Below are 18,794 nucleotides of genomic sequence, written 5' to 3'. Positions count from 1 at the left end.
GACCAAGACTTATTGTGGTGTACCCTGGCTGCCACCTCCGCCACCTCTCACCCACTCAGAGCTGACCCAGTGTGGACCCTTGTCCTGGTTCTGGACTGAGCAGACTAATTCTTGTGTACATACTGCAAGCATGTATGCTGGTCCAGTCTGTATAGTAGTGGCCTGAGAAATTTGCTGCTCCGGAACTTGCCCTGCATGTAGAAGGCGGCTCCCAGATGACTCTCCCAGGGTCCTGTGGGAGTGCAGTGAGTCATGCTGCCCGGGGCAAGGCATTGCGGCTGGAAGACTTGCAGTGCAATGCAGTAAAGTTTCTTACAGTCCCTGAGAAAACGATTTTGTAGGGAACATTAGGATCTGTGTAAATGGGATCGTTCTAGGCTGAATGTGCACATGTAAAACAGGTGCATAAATGTGCATAATTAACCATGCATAAAAGACCCTGTGCTTTGGCCTGGAGCTGGTCTCTAAACTCATTGAAGACATCAACCTGCACAAATTGGGAAAGGTACTTTCTTTTTACTTTATTTTTTTTAGCTCCTGGCAATCAAGGAAAGCTCTGTCATAGCATTAGCTGGATTCAGACTTAAGGAGCAGATGTCTTAGAGTCTAAAGTCAGGGATAACACATTGAATTATTAAAACACCCAGGTTTCAACCAAAGGTTAGAAAGCATACAAAAGCAAACAAATAAAACCCAGGACATGGTGGCCCAGGTAAAGGAGAAGATTAAAGCTTTAGAAACCAATGAGGAGAACCAGTCTTGGGGCATAAGAGACAAAGACTTTAAAATAAAATAAAATAAAAAGGCCCTATATATACTTAAAGGGCAAAAAGAAAATATAGGCAGAGAACTAAAGAAATCAGGAAAATGATTGATGATCACAAAAAGAATACCAGCAGAGAGAGGGTAATTATAAAAAGGAACTATACAGAGCTACAGACCACAGTAACAAATTTTAAAAATCCCTAGACAGTTCAGCAGCAGATTGGAGCTGGCAGAAGAAGGAATCTGAAACTGAATATAAGACAATTGAAGTCATCCAGTCTGAGGTACAGAAAGGAAAGAATAAATAAAAGCGAACAAAGCCTGAGGAACCTTGGGGATCCATCAAGCGTACCAATATGCCTCAGGGAATCCCAGAAGGAGACAAAAGAAAGAAAGTGGTAGAGAGGATATACCACCAGTAATGGGTGAAAACTTCCTGAATTTAGCAAAAGAAATGAATATAAACATCCACGATGCTCAGAGAACTCTAAACAAGGTAAATCCAAATAGACCCGCACTGCACCATTATATTATTAAATTGATCAATGCCTATTAAAGATAGAGAATTCTGAAAGCTGCAAGGCAGAGGCAATCTGTCACATGCAGGGGAGCCTCAAAAAGATTAAGTGTCCATTTCCTATCAGAAACCATGGAGGCAAGAGGGCATTGGGAAGACATTTAAAATGCTGAAAGAAAATTGGCAACCAAGAGTTGTATCTGGCAAAACTTACTTTAAAAAAATGAGGGACGTTTTAAGATGTTCCCAGATAAAGCTGAGGGACTTCATCTTCACTAGACCAAAAATAAAAGAAATGCTAAAAGGAGAACAGAAAAAAAGAATAATAAAGATAGAGTAGATATAATTGAAATAGAGACTTAAGCAACTATATATAGAATCAATGAAATCAGCAATTGGTTCTTTGAAAAGATCAATAGAATTGACAAACCTTCAGCTAGACTGGCAAAAGAAAGAGAAAGGACACAACTAAAATCAGAAATGAAAGGGGGTACATTACTTATGGTCTCACAGAAATAAAAAGGATTATAAGAGGAATCTATGAGCAGCTATATTTTGGCAGATTAAATAACCTAGATGAAATGGACAAATCCTTAGAAACATGTAAACTACCCACACTAAAGAAGAAATAGAGGATTTCAACAGAACAGTTACAATTAAAGAGATTGAAGCAGTAACTGTGAACCTACCAACAAAGGAAAAACCAGGACCAGATAGCTCCTCTGGTGAACTTTATCAGACATTCCAAGAAGAACTAATACTAGCCTTGCTCAAACTCCAAAAATTGAAGAGGAGGGAATACTCCATAACTCATCCTGTGAAATATCACCCTAATACCAAAGCCAGATAAAAATACTATAGAAGAAAAGAAATTTACAGATCAATATCCCTTTTGAATATAGATACAGAAAGTCCAGCAGTGCATTAAAAGAGTTATACACCACAATCAAGTGGGATTTTTTCCAGGTACATAAGAATGGTTCAACATAAGAAAATGTATATACTACACCATATTATTAGAACAAAGATAAAAATCGCATAATCATCTTGATGCAGAAAAGGGGTTTGACAAAATCCAGCACCGCTTCTTGACAAAACACTTAGAAACTAGGAATAAAAGGAAAGTTCCTCAACATGATAAAGGGCATACATGAAAAATTCACATCTGACATTACACTCAATGGTAAAAGACTGAAAGCTTTCCTTCTAAGATCAAGATCAAGAACAAGACAAGGATGCCTATTGTCACCACTGTTACTCATCATTGTACTGGAAGTTCAAGCAAGAGCAATTAGGTTAAAAAAAAGTGTCCGAATTAGAAGGGAAGAAGTAATATTCGAATCCTGTTTGTAGGGGACATGATCCTATATAGAGTATCCTGAAAAATCTACTACAAAGCCACTAGGGGGGGAGAAAAAGCGACTCAGACTACTAAAATGAATTCAACAAAGTGGCAGGGTATAAGATCAACATGCAAACAACAGTAGTGTTTCTATACACTTGGAGTGAACAATCTGAAGGTGAAATCAAGAAAAAAAAAATTCCATTAAGAGTAGTATCTAAAGGAATCAAATATCTGGGAATAAATTTAACCAAGGATGTAAAGGATTTGTACATAGAAAACTATAAAACATGCTAAAAGAAAGAGAAGATAGAAATAAATGGAAGTACATTCCATGCTCATGTATTGGAAGACCAAATACTATTAAGATGTCTACCCAAAGTGATCTATAGATTCAATTAAATCCCTATCAGAATTCTAACAGCCTTTTTGCAGAAACGGAAAATCCAATTATCAAATTTATATGGTGGGGTAAGGGGCACCAAATAGCCAAAAGCATCTCGAAAAAGAAGAGTGAAGTTGGAGAGTTTACACTTCTTGATTTAAAAATTTTTTAGAAAGCTATAGTAATCAAAACAGCATGGTATTTGCAAAACGATAGACATATAGACTCAGAATCTAATTAAGAGTTCAGAAATAAACCTGCATATCTATGACTAATTGATTTTCACAAGGATGCCATGTTCACTCAATGGGAAAAGAATAGTTTCTTCCACAGATGGTGCTGGGAAAGCTGGATCTCCATGTGCAAAAAAATGATTGTGGACTACTACCTCATTCCATATACACAAGTTAATTCAGGATGGAGCAAAAACCCAAGTATAATAAAGCTATAGAACCCCTAGAAGAGAACGTAGAAGAAAACATAGCATCTTTAGGACTTGTGTTAGCATTTCTTTCTTAGACTTCATAGCAAAACACAAAGCAACTAAAGAAAAATAGATAAACAGGACTTCTCAAAATAGAAACATCTCTGTATCAAAGAATTTCATTATGAAAGTAAAAAGCCATTCTATAGAATGGGGAAATTGTTTTGGAAGCCACGTATCTGATAAAAGGTTTAATACCCAGAATATATAAGGAAATCTTACAACAACAAGAAACAACCCAGTTTAAAAATGGGCAAGTGACTTGATTAGACATTCTCCAGAGATGACATGCAAATGGCCAAAAAGCACATCAAAACACATTTGACATCACTAGCTATTAGGGAAATGCATATTGTAACCACAATAAGATACCATTTCAAACCCACAGGAGTAGCTACTAATAAAAAAATTTTAAATGACAAGATTTCAAGGGTATGTGGTGAAATAGGAACCCTTGTACATTGTTAATGGGAATTTTAAATGGTGCAGCCTCTGTGGGAAATAGTTTGATGCTTCTTCAGAATATTAAATAGAGAATTACTATTATAACCCACCAATCCAATTTCTAGATATATGTTTTAAAGAATTGAAAGCAGGGACTTGAACAGATGCTTGTCCTCCCAGGTTCACAGCAGCATTATTTACAATTGCCAAGAAATTGATGCAACTCAAGCATCTTAACAGATGAATGGATTAACAAAATGTGGTATATACATACAGTGGAATATCATTCAGCTGTAAAAGGTATGAAGTTCCAATATATGCCATAACATGGATGAATCTTGAAGACATCATGTTGAGTGAAATAACCAGGTATAAAAAGACAAATACCATATAAATTAAGTAGAATAAGCAAATTCATAGAGTCAGAAACTAGAATACAGGTTACCAGAGGCCAGTGGGGTAGAGTGTGGGGGGTTAATTCTTAATTGCAATGAATTTCTCTTTGGGTTGATGTAAAAGTTTTGATAATGAATGGTGTGTGGTAGCACAACATTGTGAATGCAATCATAACACTGAATTATACATTTGAAATGATTAAAAAGGGAAATTTTAGGTTGCTTTAATTTTTTAAAAAGATATATTTATTCTCTGCCCCCCCCTCCCCCATTCTGCCCTCTGTGTCCATTTGCTCTGTGTTCTTCTGTGTCTGCTTGTCTTCTCTTTAGGTGGTACTGGGAACCGATCCTGGGACCTTCCGGAGTAGGGAAAGAGACGCTCAATCTCTTGTGCCACCTCACCTCCCTGGTCTGCTCTGTCTCTTACTGTCCCTCCTCTGTGCTGCTTTTTGTTGAGTTATCTTGCTACTGTGCCAGCTCTCTGTGTGGGCCAGCTTGCCTTCACCAGGAGACCCCGGGAATTGAACTGTGGACCTCCCATGTAGTAGATGGGAGCCCAGTCACTTGAGCCATATCCACTTCCCTTAAATGTTACCAGAATAAAAATAAAATTAAAAAGGCCATAGGACTGCACAACATAAACATGAACTGCTAAAGTAAATTATGAACTATAGTTAATAGTACAATTGTGATAATACTCATCACTTATAACAAAGGTACCACACTAAAGCAAAGGTTTAATAATAGGATGGTTATGGGAACTTTGTATTTCTATGTGGTTTTTTTTTGTAAACCTACAACTTCTTAAAAAAACGATTTAGGAAAAAAAATTGCTAAAAAAAAGGGGATTCTGCAGGTTGTAAGTAAAGGACACTAGACAGTTTTCTGAAGCCAGAAGTAAAGATCGCTGGTAAATATAATGACAAGGATAAATAAAAATTCCAGTACTGTAATTCCATTTTTTACTTTCCTAAAGGATCTGAAAGCAAATGCATAAAATGTAACTATAAGTCAGTGTTTTGGCCTCATAATGTATAAAAATGGAATTTGTGACAAGAACTACATAAAGGTGGGGGTGTAGGAAGGGTAAAGGAACATAGTTTATGTATACTATTGAAATTAAGTTGGTATCAAAGCAAATGAGATTTTTATAGACTTAGGGTGTTAAAATCTAAGCACTGTGGTATTCTAGTTTCCTAAGCTGCTCAAGCAAATACCGTGAAATGGGTAGACTTAAACAGTGGGAATGCGTTAGCTTATGGTTTTGAGGCGAAAAGATAGTCCAAATCAAGGTGCCTATAAGGTGATACTTTCTCCATGAAGACAGCATTCTGGGGCTGCGTGCCAGTTATCCTGGGGTCCTTGGTTTGTCACATGGTCGCGTTTCCAGGCCATTCCCTTTTAGGTTCAGCCTCTTGCCTTCTGTGACTTTCCCTCCCCCTCCACCTTTCCCTTTCTTCTTTTCTCTCTCTCTGAATCCATTCCACTTATAAAGAACTCCAGTAAGAGGATTCAGACCCATCCTGATTGCCTTAACTGAGGCAGCTTCATCAAAAGGTCCCACCTACAATGGTTCACACCCCCAGGAATGGACTAAGTTTAAGAACATGCTTTTCTGGGGGGTACATACAGTTGTTGTTTTTTTGTTTTTGTTTTAAAGATTTATTTATTTATTTAATCCCCCACCCCCACCCCACCCCACCCCACCCCCGTTGTCTGTTCTCTGTGTCTATTTGCTGCGTCTTGTTTCTTTGTCCGCTTCTGTTGTCGTCAGCGGCACGGGAAGTGTGGGCAGCGCCATTCCTAGGCAGGCTGCACTTTCTTTTGCACTGGGCGGCTCTCCTTAGGGGGCGCACTCCTTGCGGGTGGGGCTCCCCTACGTGGGGGACACCCCTGCGTGGCAGGGCACTCCTTGCGCACATCAGCGCTGAGCATGGGCCAGCTCCACATGGGTCAAGGAGGCCCGGGGTTTGAACCACGGACCTCCCATGTGGTAGACGGACGCCCTAGCCATTGGACCAAGTCCGTTTCCCCACATATAGTTTTAAACCACCACACATGGTAACCACAAAGAAAATATCAGAGGAGGTACAAAACTCAGAAACAGAAAGTAGAGCATGAGGGTAGGGTAGGGGAAGGGTAGTCAATACAGAATGAGTGTGGGCTTTCTGCTCCAGTGTAGGAAGAGTTCCAGTAATGGAGAGGGGTGAGGGGCTCCAACTTTGTGGCTGTGATGGTCCCACTGAATGGTATGCTTTGGAGGGATGGGCGGGAGGGGATGGGTGGGGAGATTTATATTGTACGTTTATGTTTCCACAGATAAAAGAAAGGTAAACCAGAGAGATATGGCAGTTAAATGCAATACATGATACTGGATGGGATCTCATAATGGAGACAGAAAGGCTCAAAATGACGTTATTGAGAGTATGGAAAAAATTAGAATATAGAGTGAATTTTATATCTATGTTAAAATTCTTGAACTTGATAACTGCACTTAAGGTTATTATGTAAGGAAATATCCTTCGTTTTAGGAAATGTACATGGATGTATTATGCATTCAAGAAGTATGTGTGCAACCTCCTTTCATACGTTTAGTAGATAGAAAGCTAGGAAGAAAGAATGAATGATAGAAAGAATATATACTTTGGTATGGCAGTTTCTCAAAAGTTAGATATACACCTGTGTTAAATCCTGTCATTCTGTTCCTTTGTTTATGTAAGATAGACAAAAGCATTTGTCCATGCCTAGATTTGTACACAAATGCTCATGGGAACTTGGTTGGTAATAGCTAAAAACTGGAGACAGCCCAAGTGTCTATTAAATGTACTGGATACATAAAAATGGTTTTGTTTTTTAAAACAATATGTTATACAGTATATTTGCTTCATAGTAACGCATTCCTACAGTATTTGTCCTTTGTGTCTGGCTTGCTTCGTTCATCATACTGTCCTCCGAGTTCATCCATGTTGTCATATGCTTTACGACTTCATTTCTTCCTTACAGCTGCATAATATTCCACCATGTGAATACACCACAGTTGGTCCATTCATCAGTTGAAACAACTTGGGTTGTTTCCAGCTTTTTGCAAACATGAATAATGCCGCTAGAAACATCGGCGTGCAGATGTCTTTGTGTCACTGCCCTCAGTCTTTCTGGGTATTTACCTAGTAGCAGTATTGCAGGTCATGTGGAAATCTATATCAGCTTCTTCAGGAACTGCCAAACAGTCCCGCCACAGTGGCTGGACCATTCTGCATTCCACCAAAAGTGAATAAGAGATAAGTTCCTATCTCTCCACATCCTCTCCAACATTTTTGTAGTTCTCTGTTCATTTTAATAGTGGCCTTTCTGATAGGTGTGAAATGATATCTCATTGTAGTTTTGATTTGCATTTCTCTAATCATTAATGATGTTGAGCATTTTTTCATGTGTTTTTTGCCATTTGTATTTCTTCTTTGGACAAATGTCTTTTGCCCATTTTTTATCGGGTTGTTTGTCTCTTTATTGTTGAGTTGTAACATCTCTTTATATATCCTGGATATCAGACATGTGATTTCCAAATATTTTCTCCCATTGGGTCAACTCCCTTTTTACCCTTTTGACAAAGTTCTGTGAGGTGCAAAAGTGTTTAATTTTAAGGAAGTCCTATTTATTAATTTTTTCTTTTGTTGCTCATACTTTGGGTGTAAGGTCCAAGAAACCACCACCTACCACAAGGTCTTGAAGATGTTTCCCTACATTTTCTTCTAGTAGTTTTATGGTTCTGGCTTGATATTTAGGTCTTTGATCCATTTTGAGTTAATTCTTCTACAGGGAGTGAGGTAGGGGTCCTCCTTCATTCTCTTGGTTATAGATGCCCAGTTCTCCCAGCACCATTTCTTGAAGAATCTGATTTGTCCCATTAACATGGCTTTGGTAGGTTTGTCAAAAATAAGTTGACCATATAGGTGAGGGTTTATTTCTGGATTCTCTATTCTGTTATACTGATGGATGTGTCTATCTTTATGCCAGTCCCATGCTGTTTTGACCACTGTAGCTTTGTAATATGTTTTCAAGGTCAGGCAGTGAAAGTCCTCCCTATGGCTCCTTTTAAGAATGCTTTTGGCTATTCAGGTGTACTTTTTCCTTCCAAGTGAATTTGGTAATTGCCTTTTCTATTTCTGTAAAATAGGCTGTTGGAATTTTGATTGGTATTGCATTGACTATAAATCACTTCGGGTACTCTTGACATCTTCATGATATTTAGTCTTCCAATCCATGAACATGAAATGTCTTTCCGTTTGTTTAGGTCATCACTGATTTCTTTTAGTACTGTTTTGTAGTTATCTGCATATAGGTCCTGTACTTCTTTGGTTAAATTAATTCCTAGGTATTTGAGTCTTTTTATTGTTATTGTAAATGCAATTTCCCCCCTGATTTCCTCCTCAGATTGTTCAGTACTAGTGTACAAAAATATTATTGATTTTTATGTGTTGATCTTATATCCTGCTATTTTGTTAAACTCATCTATTGGCTCAGTAGCTTTGTCATGGACACTTCAGAATTTTCTAAATACAGGATCATGTCATCCACAAATAGAGTTTTACTTCCTTTTTTGCTGTTTGGATGCTTGTAATTCTTTTTTCTTGTCTAACTGCCCTGCTAGGACTTCTAGTACAGTGTTGAATAGCAGTGGTGGCAGTGGGCGTCCCTGTCTTGTTCCCATCTTAGAGGGAAAGCTTCAGCCAGGAAGGAGACTTCAGGCCTCTCAAGGGCGGGCTTCTGACCTAAGCCCAGGGAAGCTGTCCTTGTTCAGGTCCGGGCCTCCTCCCGGAGGGACTCTTATAGCAGGCCCCTGGCTTCCGATGGCGCTCGCTCTGATGAGTCCGAAATTGTACGTGCCTTTGCAGCCCATCCTCGAGGGTCTTGTTCATGCAACTCTCCCCCCCCCCCCCAAGAAAAAGGAGCTCACACAGTTTGGAAGCTTGCTAAGCACTCCACACTTACTTGTCCAAAGCACAGCCGTGGCTCTTGCCACTACCCTGCCACCACACCTCCTGGTGGTTAGGTCCATCCCTCCCCCACCCCCACCCCCAGGCCTCATTGTGGCCTCCTCACGGTCCCTCCTGGGTCACTGGCTAGGCTGGCTCTCCCCTGTCGGCTTGTCAGCAGCTGAATCTGGCTGCTCTTTTCTCCTCCGTGGCTCCTGCCCTAGCCTAAAGCACCCTCATCCTGCATCTAGAGCTGCTTTAGAACAGCCTTCCTTGTAGCTTTGCCTCCCATTTCTCATGCAGCAAAGTTTCTTTTTATTAAAATTAAATTTGGGGTCTGCCAGCCTCTGCCCTCAGCCCAGCAGTACCTGGGTGAGCCTTCCGCGCCCACCCCCTGGCTGGGCCCCCTCTGCAGCCTCTGGCACGGGCGGGTGTTTGCACGCTGGTTTTTCTCAGCCTTTGGATCTCAGCTCCGCTCTCCTGCACAGTCTGTCTTCCTCCTGGTCCCACTCTGTCCTCTTGCCAGCTTGTTGTCCTTGTGGGGCGGACACAGCCTCTGGAGAGAGAGCGCCTCTGTGGCTGTCCGCTGGCCCCCACGTTGCGCCGGGAAGCGCCTGGCCCATGGTAGGTCTCAAGTGGGAGGGCCCTTGACCCCTCTCTCACTCCTCTCACAGACTTCCTCAGCTGGTCAGCTGTCTCCACGCAGTGCTGCTTCCTGTGGCACTGCTGCCCCAAGCAGTTTCCTTCCTTTCTGCCACCCAGGTCTTCTGTACACCCCACCCAGGAGTCACCCTCTGAATCGCAAATGAGGCCCCTCCTTGGCCCCACCCCTGGGCGCTGTGTCCCTGGACAGCCCTCTGTACTGTGCAGCTCTTCCTCTTACTGCAGCAGTCCCTGCAAGTCGCTTTCGCAGGGAGACCCTTGCTGGCCACCCTCTCTAAAAAGGTGCCACCCACCCCCAGACACTCCATGCCCCCCTTTCCTGCCTTATATTTCTTCTTAGTGTCAACTTCTCTCTAATGTAATGTAATTTTTTCCTTCTTTGTCTTATTTATTGTCATTGTCAAGGACTTTGGCTCCACGGGGGCAGAGGTCTTGGACTAGCTGCTGGGGGCTGGTGCCTGTAGGAGGGCCTGGCTCTGCTCAGTTCCGACTGGCGCCTGCTTGCCAGGCATCTGTCTTCAGGCTGCAGGCCTTTGCTGGCGTGTCGTCCGGCACGTCTTGCCCTGGTAAAATTTTAGGGAGCCCAGGAGGGGCTGGTGGTTGTGGCTGTTTTGTTGGTGAGGGAGGAGGTGGCTTCACACAGGCTAAATTGGGGTGGGCTTTGAAATTCTTGTCCAGATTTCTCCTTCTCTGGTATTTTGTTTTGAGAAGCAGTCTGGTGCTTTCAAGGACACCCATGAGATACTACTCAGTTCCTTCCCCCTTTCTCCAAACATTCAAATGACTGCCAAGCTAGGTTGTTGAACCCACAGACCCCTGTGGACGTGGCCGAGTCCAGTGGTTTTGAGCATCAGTCTGGAAGAGCCTGTCCTCTGAAAGCCCCTGGCTGTCCATTCCAGCAGTGCCTCGCTTGGTCGTCTTCATCCAGCCGCCACACCTGCCCTCGCCTCCTGCCACCAGCCTGTGCTGCGCTGTACAGCAGCCCACGTCCACTTGTGCACTCGTCCACTTGTGGAGTTGTGTCATGTGCATCAAGGCCAGCAGGCACAAGTGCAGGCATGGGTTTGACGTGTGAGAGGCTTCAAGCTGGGCCTGGAGGCCTTGTAAAACCTCAGCCCTGCAGTTCCGGCCACGGCAGCCACAGCTCGGGGGTCTCTGTGCCTCTACCACTGATGTGCCCTGCTTGGGGGCACCCCCCCCCCGGGGTACAGATGAAGGGCGTGTGCACGTTGCCTGCCTCTGACCGCCCCATTCGGAGCAGGTTCTCTGTCGGGAAGAGGAGGGCCTGGCTGCCCACTGCTAGCTACCCAGCTTCCTTGCTCAGCCCTCACCTCAGGCCCGGCAGGGCGGCTCCTCCAGGGGCTGGGGCAGCACGCAGTCCCCCTTGGGGCACACTGCCTGCTGGCTGTGGGGCTTTCGGCAGGTTTCCAAACCCATGAGCTCATTTCTTTTGATAATCAGCTATTAGTTTCCGTCCACCTTGACTCTGCAGATGTTTGAAAGGTCCACGGTAACCAGTGTACGGAGCTTGCTGGTTGACTCTTCATCCCCATTACGTTTTCTGGACCACTGTATGTGAATATAGTATAGGACATTCCTTGGTCCTTTGGCCCAGATGCCTTGTTGGGCGCAGGGTCATTGCGTACACCTGGCACTTCCTTCTCTTCCGTGGCAAAAGTCTGGATATCTGTGAGTGCCCGAGGGGCGTGTTTCTTGAAGCCCCTCACCCATGGATTCGTTGGTGAACATTGAAAGTGTATCCCCTGCCTACCCCCTCGGTGAGGGCAGAGTAGCCCTTTCCTTGCCACCCTTCTTTGCAGAGCCGTTCTGCCAGGACTGGGTTGGAAAGGTTGGTAGATAATTTGGGGGGGCAGGGTCTAGTCTTGCCTCTCCTTCCTACCTCTGAAGCCCCCACCTCTCCCCTCCTACTCCACAGTTTAGGACCTGTTCGAAAACGTCAGTGTTGAAATCCAAGCGTCAGAGACGATTTCAGCCACATTCCTGCTGAGCCTGCAAGGGAGCCAAAGTCAGGCTGCTGTTTTTCTTGAACCTTGGACAACCCAGGAGCTTGGATCTGCAGGCACACTTGGCCAGAATTGCATCCTTTAGTCTGAGCCCCTTGGGTGCAGATGTTTCTAGTATAGTAGCTTTCAAACTTGGTTGATGGTAAAAAAGTACTGGTGCTTTCTTGTAGTCTGAAAATTGAAGCTGACACTTCCAGAATGCGGTGGAAGTAATACAGGAGTCCAGGTGAAAGGATTAGCTGGGCAGTTTTCTAACCCTCATTAAGTTTTTCTTTATGATGTATTTGAAATATTTTGAGTTTCTAGAACATTAGGTACTACTTTATTCGTCTAGTTCTCTATTTTGTTTCTCTGTAGGCAAATATATTAATTTGTATTTTAGTTTTAGAATTGTATTTTTAAACAATCTTGGTTCATGAATCAGGTTTTGAAAATAGAAATTTTTTTTCTATTTCAGACTCCTTTTAGTTTTGGCATGAATCATAGAGCACCGTCCTATCCTGCTGGAGATTATTGTCTTCTGTGCAGAAGTGAACGGAAAGATTCTTCATTCTTAGAGAGTGGAATTAAGACTGCTAGTAAACTGGCTCTTTCCATGGCCCCCAAAGGGAACAGCGTGCTGCACCTGCCACTGTGGGTGTGCCCAGACTGCCGACGGACCGTGGAGAAGGAAGAGAGGCATGGCAGCCTCGACCACACTGCGGTAAGCCACCATGCGCTGGGCAGAGAGCTCAGCTGCCCTCTTCTCCCTGGGGCTGTGTAATTAACTGGCCAAAAAAATAGTTTAGATGGTTTTGCATTCTGGGGGGAAAATGCTTTCTGCACCCCCTTCTGGCCCTTCCCTCCACTCTGGGGGAGTTTCCTCGTCTTCCCCAGCCATACCTGGAGTAGGTGGGTTGGAGTCTGCCCCCCTTGGTGGGACACAGCTTTGCCAGCAAACGGCCTGGGGGAGGAAAAGGAAGTTTCAGCTCTTTTAGTCTGGGCTCATGGTTTCTTTTGCAAAAGACCGTCAGTTCCATGTGCTGGTAAATCAACTGGAATTCTTTCCCAGATGCACTTCTCAGGTCTGGTTTTTGTCCTTTCCTTGAATCCATGCCTTAGCTTCATGGAGGTGACCTTGAGATCTTTAGGTTTAGCCTACTGGACACAGAACGGAGTCTTAGTGGGCCCTAGTTCCCAGCGGACTTTGCAGTCTACTTTCTTCCTGCATTCTGGGCCTTCTGTGCCCTTTGATTTTCTCTTGCAAGCCAGCTAATTATTTTCTGAGCTACTCTGTTTTCTTCTAATGCCTTGCTAGAGGTGGTCGGTAGCAACCAGCACTCACTGCTGGCGTCTGGTTTCTGACCTGGGGCGGCTCTCCAAGGTAGCACCCACAGCCAGTGCTGGCCGGTGACTCGCTGCTGCATGGCCCGGGCCTCTTCTTTCCGAAGCCCCCGTCCTCCTCCTGCCTACCCCCGCCAAGCCAGGGGCTCCTGGTGTAGGGGTGTTTTAAAGCAGCACCTCAATTCCAGTCACCAGTTTCTGTAGTAACGTAACACCTGTGTTTTAATAGTCAACCTCAGAACTCTCTATGTTGGTAAAAACAGCCCTTGATTTTTGCCTCTGCCTCCTGCTTCATTCTCCTCCTTAGCACTTAGCTCTGACATCCTCATTGCCTTCTACTTCTCCATTCTGTTTGTCTGTCTTCTTCACTGGAATATTATAAACTCTGTGAGGTCAGTGAGTTTTGTCTGTTTTTACCAAGAACAGTGCCTTGCTTGGCATATATTAGGCACTTGAAATATTTGAATGAATGAACAGAGGAGTGAATCCACTGTGGCCACTCACTGAAGAGTTAGAAAGATGGCACAGTCAGTTGTCTCTCTTCTCCCTCTCAGACCTTTCTGCTATCATCATCATCTTTGGCTTTTGCTCACTGGTCTTTTCCCTAGGTTTTAATGGAGGGCTCTTTAGTATTACCTATGTTTTTTTAAATTCTTATTCCCTTCCAGTCAGCATCTCATTGGCTTTTTGTTTTTTGCTACCTAAACATCCTTGTCTTTTGTCCCTGTTTCCAGAACTGCTCTTTCACTCAGGCCTGACTGTGCCCGTGGGAAAAGTCTCTCCTGTTCCCTTGTGCATAGCTGGGGCTGCTTTGGGGGAGGCTGATGTCCTCACTCCCAGTCTATCCTGGGCAGTGGCTTGTCTCTGTCAAATGCTGCTTTCTTTCACCACAAAATGGCAGGGGCCCCAGAGATGGAATGGTGGCACATATGTTTATAGACTTATACCTTCTGCTACTTTTGTAGAGTCAGCTTCTTTGTTTGATCCGGTTAAAATGGCTTGCTCTTTCTTTCATGCTTTCTTTTTTTTAAAAGAGATGACTTATTTATTTTATTTCCCCCCCCCCCCCCCCCCCCCCCCCCCCCCCCCCCCCCCCCCCCCCCGCTCTGCGGGAAGCCAGGGAAGGGCTGGAGGGTAGCCAGGGCCCTCAGGGCCCCCACCCTTCTTCTTCTTTTTTTTTTTAAAGACTTATTTATTTATTTATCTCCCCTCCCCCCCACCCCGGTTGTCTGTTCTCTGTGTCTTTTTGCTGCGTCGTCTTCTTTGTCTGCTTCTGTTGTTGTCAGCGGCACGGGAATCTGTGTCTCTTTTTGTTGCGTCATCTTGCTGTGTCAGCTCTCCGTGTGTGCGGTGCCATTCCTGGGCAGGCTGCACTTTCTTTCGCGCTGGGCGGCTCTCCTTACGGGGCGCACTCTTTGTGCATGGGGCTCCCCTATGCGGGGGACACCGCTGCATGGCACAGCACTCCTTGTGCGCATCAACACTGCGCATGGGCCAGCTCCACACGGGTCAAGGAGGCCCAGGGTTTGAATCGCAGACCTCCCGTGTGTAGATGGACACCCTAACCACGGGGCCAAGTCCACCGCCGAGAGATGATTTATATTCAGTAAAATTCACCCTTTTTAAGTGTAGGTTTCAATGAGTTTTGGCAAATTTATACATCTTGTAAACAGTCACTACCACAATTAAGATAGAGAATATTCCCATCCCCCCAAGAATCTCTTTTGCCCCACCTGGTTGTTATTACCCTTCTTTTGTCCGCAGCCCTTTGTCACCTGAGCCTGATTTTTATCCCAGAGGTCATAAAATTGGGAAGGTGTGTCATGTAAAATAAGCTCACGTGTCACCTTCCATCTGACACAGTGCTTGGAGAGCCATCTTAGTGTGGTATGCATCAGGAGTTTGTTCCTCTAATTGCTGAATAAATTATACGGATAGTCCACAGTCTGTTTATCCTTTCACCAACTGATGAATGTTTGGGTTGTTTCCAGATTTGGGCTATTTGAGTAAAGCAGCTATGAACATTCTCGTTCAGGTCTTTTCTGGACATCTTTTATATATTGCTGGATTTGACTTGTGCTCTGATTTTGTTAAGGATTTTTATTTTTATGCCCATGAAGGGTTTTTGCCCTTAGTCTTCTCATCTTTTTTTTTTTCATTTTTATAACAGGTATTTATCTGGGGTAGGAGCTTACAGTAACCAGGCCATAAAGCATAAGTTACTTCCCTCACCAAAATCTATTTTCACATGTTGGAGCAAGACGGCTGCCGACGTCTGCCAGGGTTCAGGCTTCCTGGGTTCCTCTGGGCTCAGCTCCTCTGTTTTCTCCACAAGGTCAGCTCTAGATGATGAGGCTCTCTAGGCTTTGCCTCTCTCCCCCGGGCTCCAGCTTCCTCATCAAACTCCAACATCAAAACTACAACATTAAAAGTCCTCAGCTCTGTCCTTTGCCATGTCTTTTATCTCCTGGCACCGTTTGAGGAAATATCTGCATAAGAAAATCAGAGCATTCTTGCTGGCTTTGTCTGGAGAGTCATTCTGTTTCCATATCATCATTGTTGCTAGTTCCACTCCGAGATATCTATCCAAGACAAATTGCTATACCATGATTCCCACAGCAAGTTCATGACCGCCAAAATGGGCTCCGAGCCGGGCGCAGGCGGGCATCTGAGCAGGGGCTGCGCGCTCCGCCTGAGGGTTCCGGGCTGGCACTCGCTGCCCGCGGGCCAGGCATGCCCCGCCCCGCGCACGGGGAGCCCCGCACACGGCGAGCCCCACGCGGGGCCTCGGCCCTGCTGGAGCACCAGGTCAGCCTGACCCACGACAGTCTTCTCATCTTATAATGCTTTTCAAGTCCTCATAAAATGAGTTGCAATGTGTTCTTCACTTTTCTGGAAGAGTTTGTTTAGAATTGGTATTTCTTCATTAAATGTGGTTTGTTCTTCCTCTTTTGTTTATCTTGTAATGTTTGTTCGAACACAGGGCAGCACATGCCGAGAACAGACTGGGGTGGGCGGCCTCCACTGGGGGGTGTCAGCCCTCCCTGAGGCTATGAGCGTGGGAGGTGGAGTCAGGTGGCAGTGGTCAAACTGGACTTGGGCTGTGTTAGTGCCCTAGTATACACATTGCATCCTAGACTTGATCTCTGCTTGTGTGGGGCTCAGGATGCCTGGAGCCCCCAGCTCCATGCTGGCTTCAGCAGGCCCTGCCGTCCCTCCCCGTGTGGGCACAGTGGTCTCTCTTCACGTTCTTGTTCCCTTTTGTGGTAGGTGGCTCTTCCTTCTTACTCGGCCTGAGTCTCAGGCCCTGGTCCTGCCTGCATCTGTGGCAGCCAGATGTGTCTCTGTAGGAGGTCTAGGGTGGGCAGACTCCCTGCTCCTCCCCAGGGTGGCTGACTTCCGCCATGTATGGGGGGTGGGGGAGCCTGGGGCCTGCTGTGGTGCCTGCCTTTCTCCCAGGGCAGTCTGCTGGTTTCCCCTCCTCTCAGCCAGTGGTCAGGCCAGGGCCCTGGGCAGAGGGCTCCTGTCCTCCCCAGTAGTGAAGGCTCTTGCTGCCTGAGAGAGAAGGTTGGAGGTAGCAGGTGGGTTTTTGAGCCGGTTCACCACACGGGGCCTCTCCTGGTCTCCTGGGAGCCCGTGGACACTTCACTGTTTGAGGCCGCCCAAGCTCGGCCTGATGCTTGTGTTACCAGTTCAGCCTGCCCTCTGACCCCTTCTGTGGCCTCCTTCTACCTTCTTTCTCTGTCCAAGGTGGGACTGTGAGTGTGCCCTTCTTCCCTCAGAGGGGTTGCTTGTACTTTGTAGCCTAGCTCACCTGGTTGCCTTGACACTTCAGCTCCCTAACGGGCCCAGAATTTAGGTCTTTTAGTTCGTCTTGCATTTTCTCTTCATTAGGGTGAGAGTGGCCTTCTCTGACAGCTTTCTGCGTCCAAAGTGGAAGTGGCACTGCATTGCTTTCTTCTGGAGAAGCACTCCGTATTAGTAGTTATGCTAGAATATTGCTAGAAATTTCTCCTAGCACCTGGCATCACAGTTCCCCTTTTTGGACTTCTCGAGAAACCTCTTTTTCCTCTGTGACTTAGCTGTTCGTTCCTGGAATCACATCCTAGACCTTGTCATCCCCAGTAATCCTAAGAAATCTTTGTTCCACACCTTCCACTTGACCTTTTCCATCTTGCTCTCTCACTTGAGTAGGTCCTCTGCTGCCTTAATTCTTTGACCTTATCCATCCTTGTCAGTCCACTGAATCCCACCGTCAGGTCCCTCTGGACCATGCTCTTCTCCTAGGATGGCCCAAGTCTCATGATTCATCACAGTCAGCACTCTCCTGTGGAGCCCCGAGCTCCTTCATCTCTCTGACTGCCTGGAGAAGGGTCTCCGGGAACAGTAACAGCCTTGGTGCACTGTGCCCTTTGTGGCCCGCTCCCCACTGGCTCCAGGACTGCTCGAGGGCATCGCGAGTCCTGCCTCATCCTCTCGTCTCAAACCACTGCTTGCTCTTGGATACAGACCTGCACATCTCTGAGAAAATAACGGCTGACACTCAGACGTTTCTTCATCTTCCACCATCCAGGCCCTTGCTCCATCTCCACCACTGCTCGTAGCCAAGGGGGTCCTCTACTGGGAAAGGCAGGGCCCTCACTAGGGTTCTGAGACGGTGCCCCCCTTTCCCAGCCTCTGAAGACATTGCTGCTCGGTGGCTCTTACCCTCTCGGGCACGCTGAGACTTTTCCTTCCGCCTTGGCTCAAGCTCAGTCGAATGCAAATGCTCCGGAGCTGCCCATTCCTCCCTCCCCTCCCCACTCCCCTTCTCAGCCATGAGTGTGTCTCGGTAAATTTAAACTTCTGGATCAATTTCTTTAATGGATGAAATGTCTTCTATTTCTTCTTAGGTTAATTTTGATGAGTTATATTCTTAGAAATTGTTGTGTACATTTTCAAAGTTAATGGCATGAAGTCGTGAGTAATGGTGTCTTTAGGATCCTTCCATACCTGTATGCATGACTTATTTTTTCTGTGAATCTTTTTTATTCCTCCTATTTGTGCCATCTCTTGCTTGTTTTTTTTTTAAATATTAAAAAAACCCAGCCTTCTAGAAGGCTGTTAATTTTGTCTTTTCAAAGAAGCAACTTTCAATTTTTAAAAATACTTCTCTTCACTTTGTTTCATTAATTACAGCTGTTTTATTTTTTATTTTATTTTTTTCAGATGTATTAACCTTTTTTTTCCTTCCCACCCATCCCTGCTGTTTTGCTGTCTATGTTCACTTGCTGTGTGATCTTCTCTCTCTTTTTTTTTTTAAAGATTTATTTATTTATTTAATTTCCCCCCCCCCCTCCCCTGGTTGTCTGTTCTTGGTGTCTATTTGCTGCGTCTTGTTTCTTGTTTCTTTGTCCGCTTCTGTTGTCGTCAGTGGCACAGGAAGTGTGGGCGGCGCCATTCCTGGGCAGGCTGCTCTTTCTTTTCACGCTGGGCGGCTTTC

At 45.1% G+C, this 18,794-nt stretch overlaps 1 protein-coding gene across 6 annotated transcripts in view; it reads left to right on the top strand.

Annotated features, from left to right (window-relative positions):
• FAM193A (family with sequence similarity 193 member A) overlaps positions 1–18,794 on the top strand; it is a 227,574-nt gene that overhangs the window by 104,280 nt on the left and 104,500 nt on the right. For 5 of the 6 annotated variants that reach the window (XM_058301418.1, XM_058301388.2, XM_058301395.1 and 2 more), the window contains exon 2: positions 12,447–12,692. In XM_058301418.1, the coding sequence (XP_058157401.1) occupies positions 12,465–12,692 (228 nt within the window). In that variant the 5' untranslated portion in view covers positions 12,447–12,464. Of the gene's footprint in view, positions 1–12,446; positions 12,693–18,794 lie in introns of those variants that run through there. The other variant, XM_023585638.3, reaches the window with a different exon arrangement.

Source organism: Dasypus novemcinctus, chromosome 1 (genome assembly GCF_030445035.2).
Source record: "Dasypus novemcinctus isolate mDasNov1 chromosome 1, mDasNov1.1.hap2, whole genome shotgun sequence".
Classification (NCBI taxonomy): Eukaryota; Metazoa; Chordata; class Mammalia; order Cingulata; family Dasypodidae; genus Dasypus; species Dasypus novemcinctus.
This window is presented reverse-complemented; position numbering and strand designations above follow the sequence as displayed.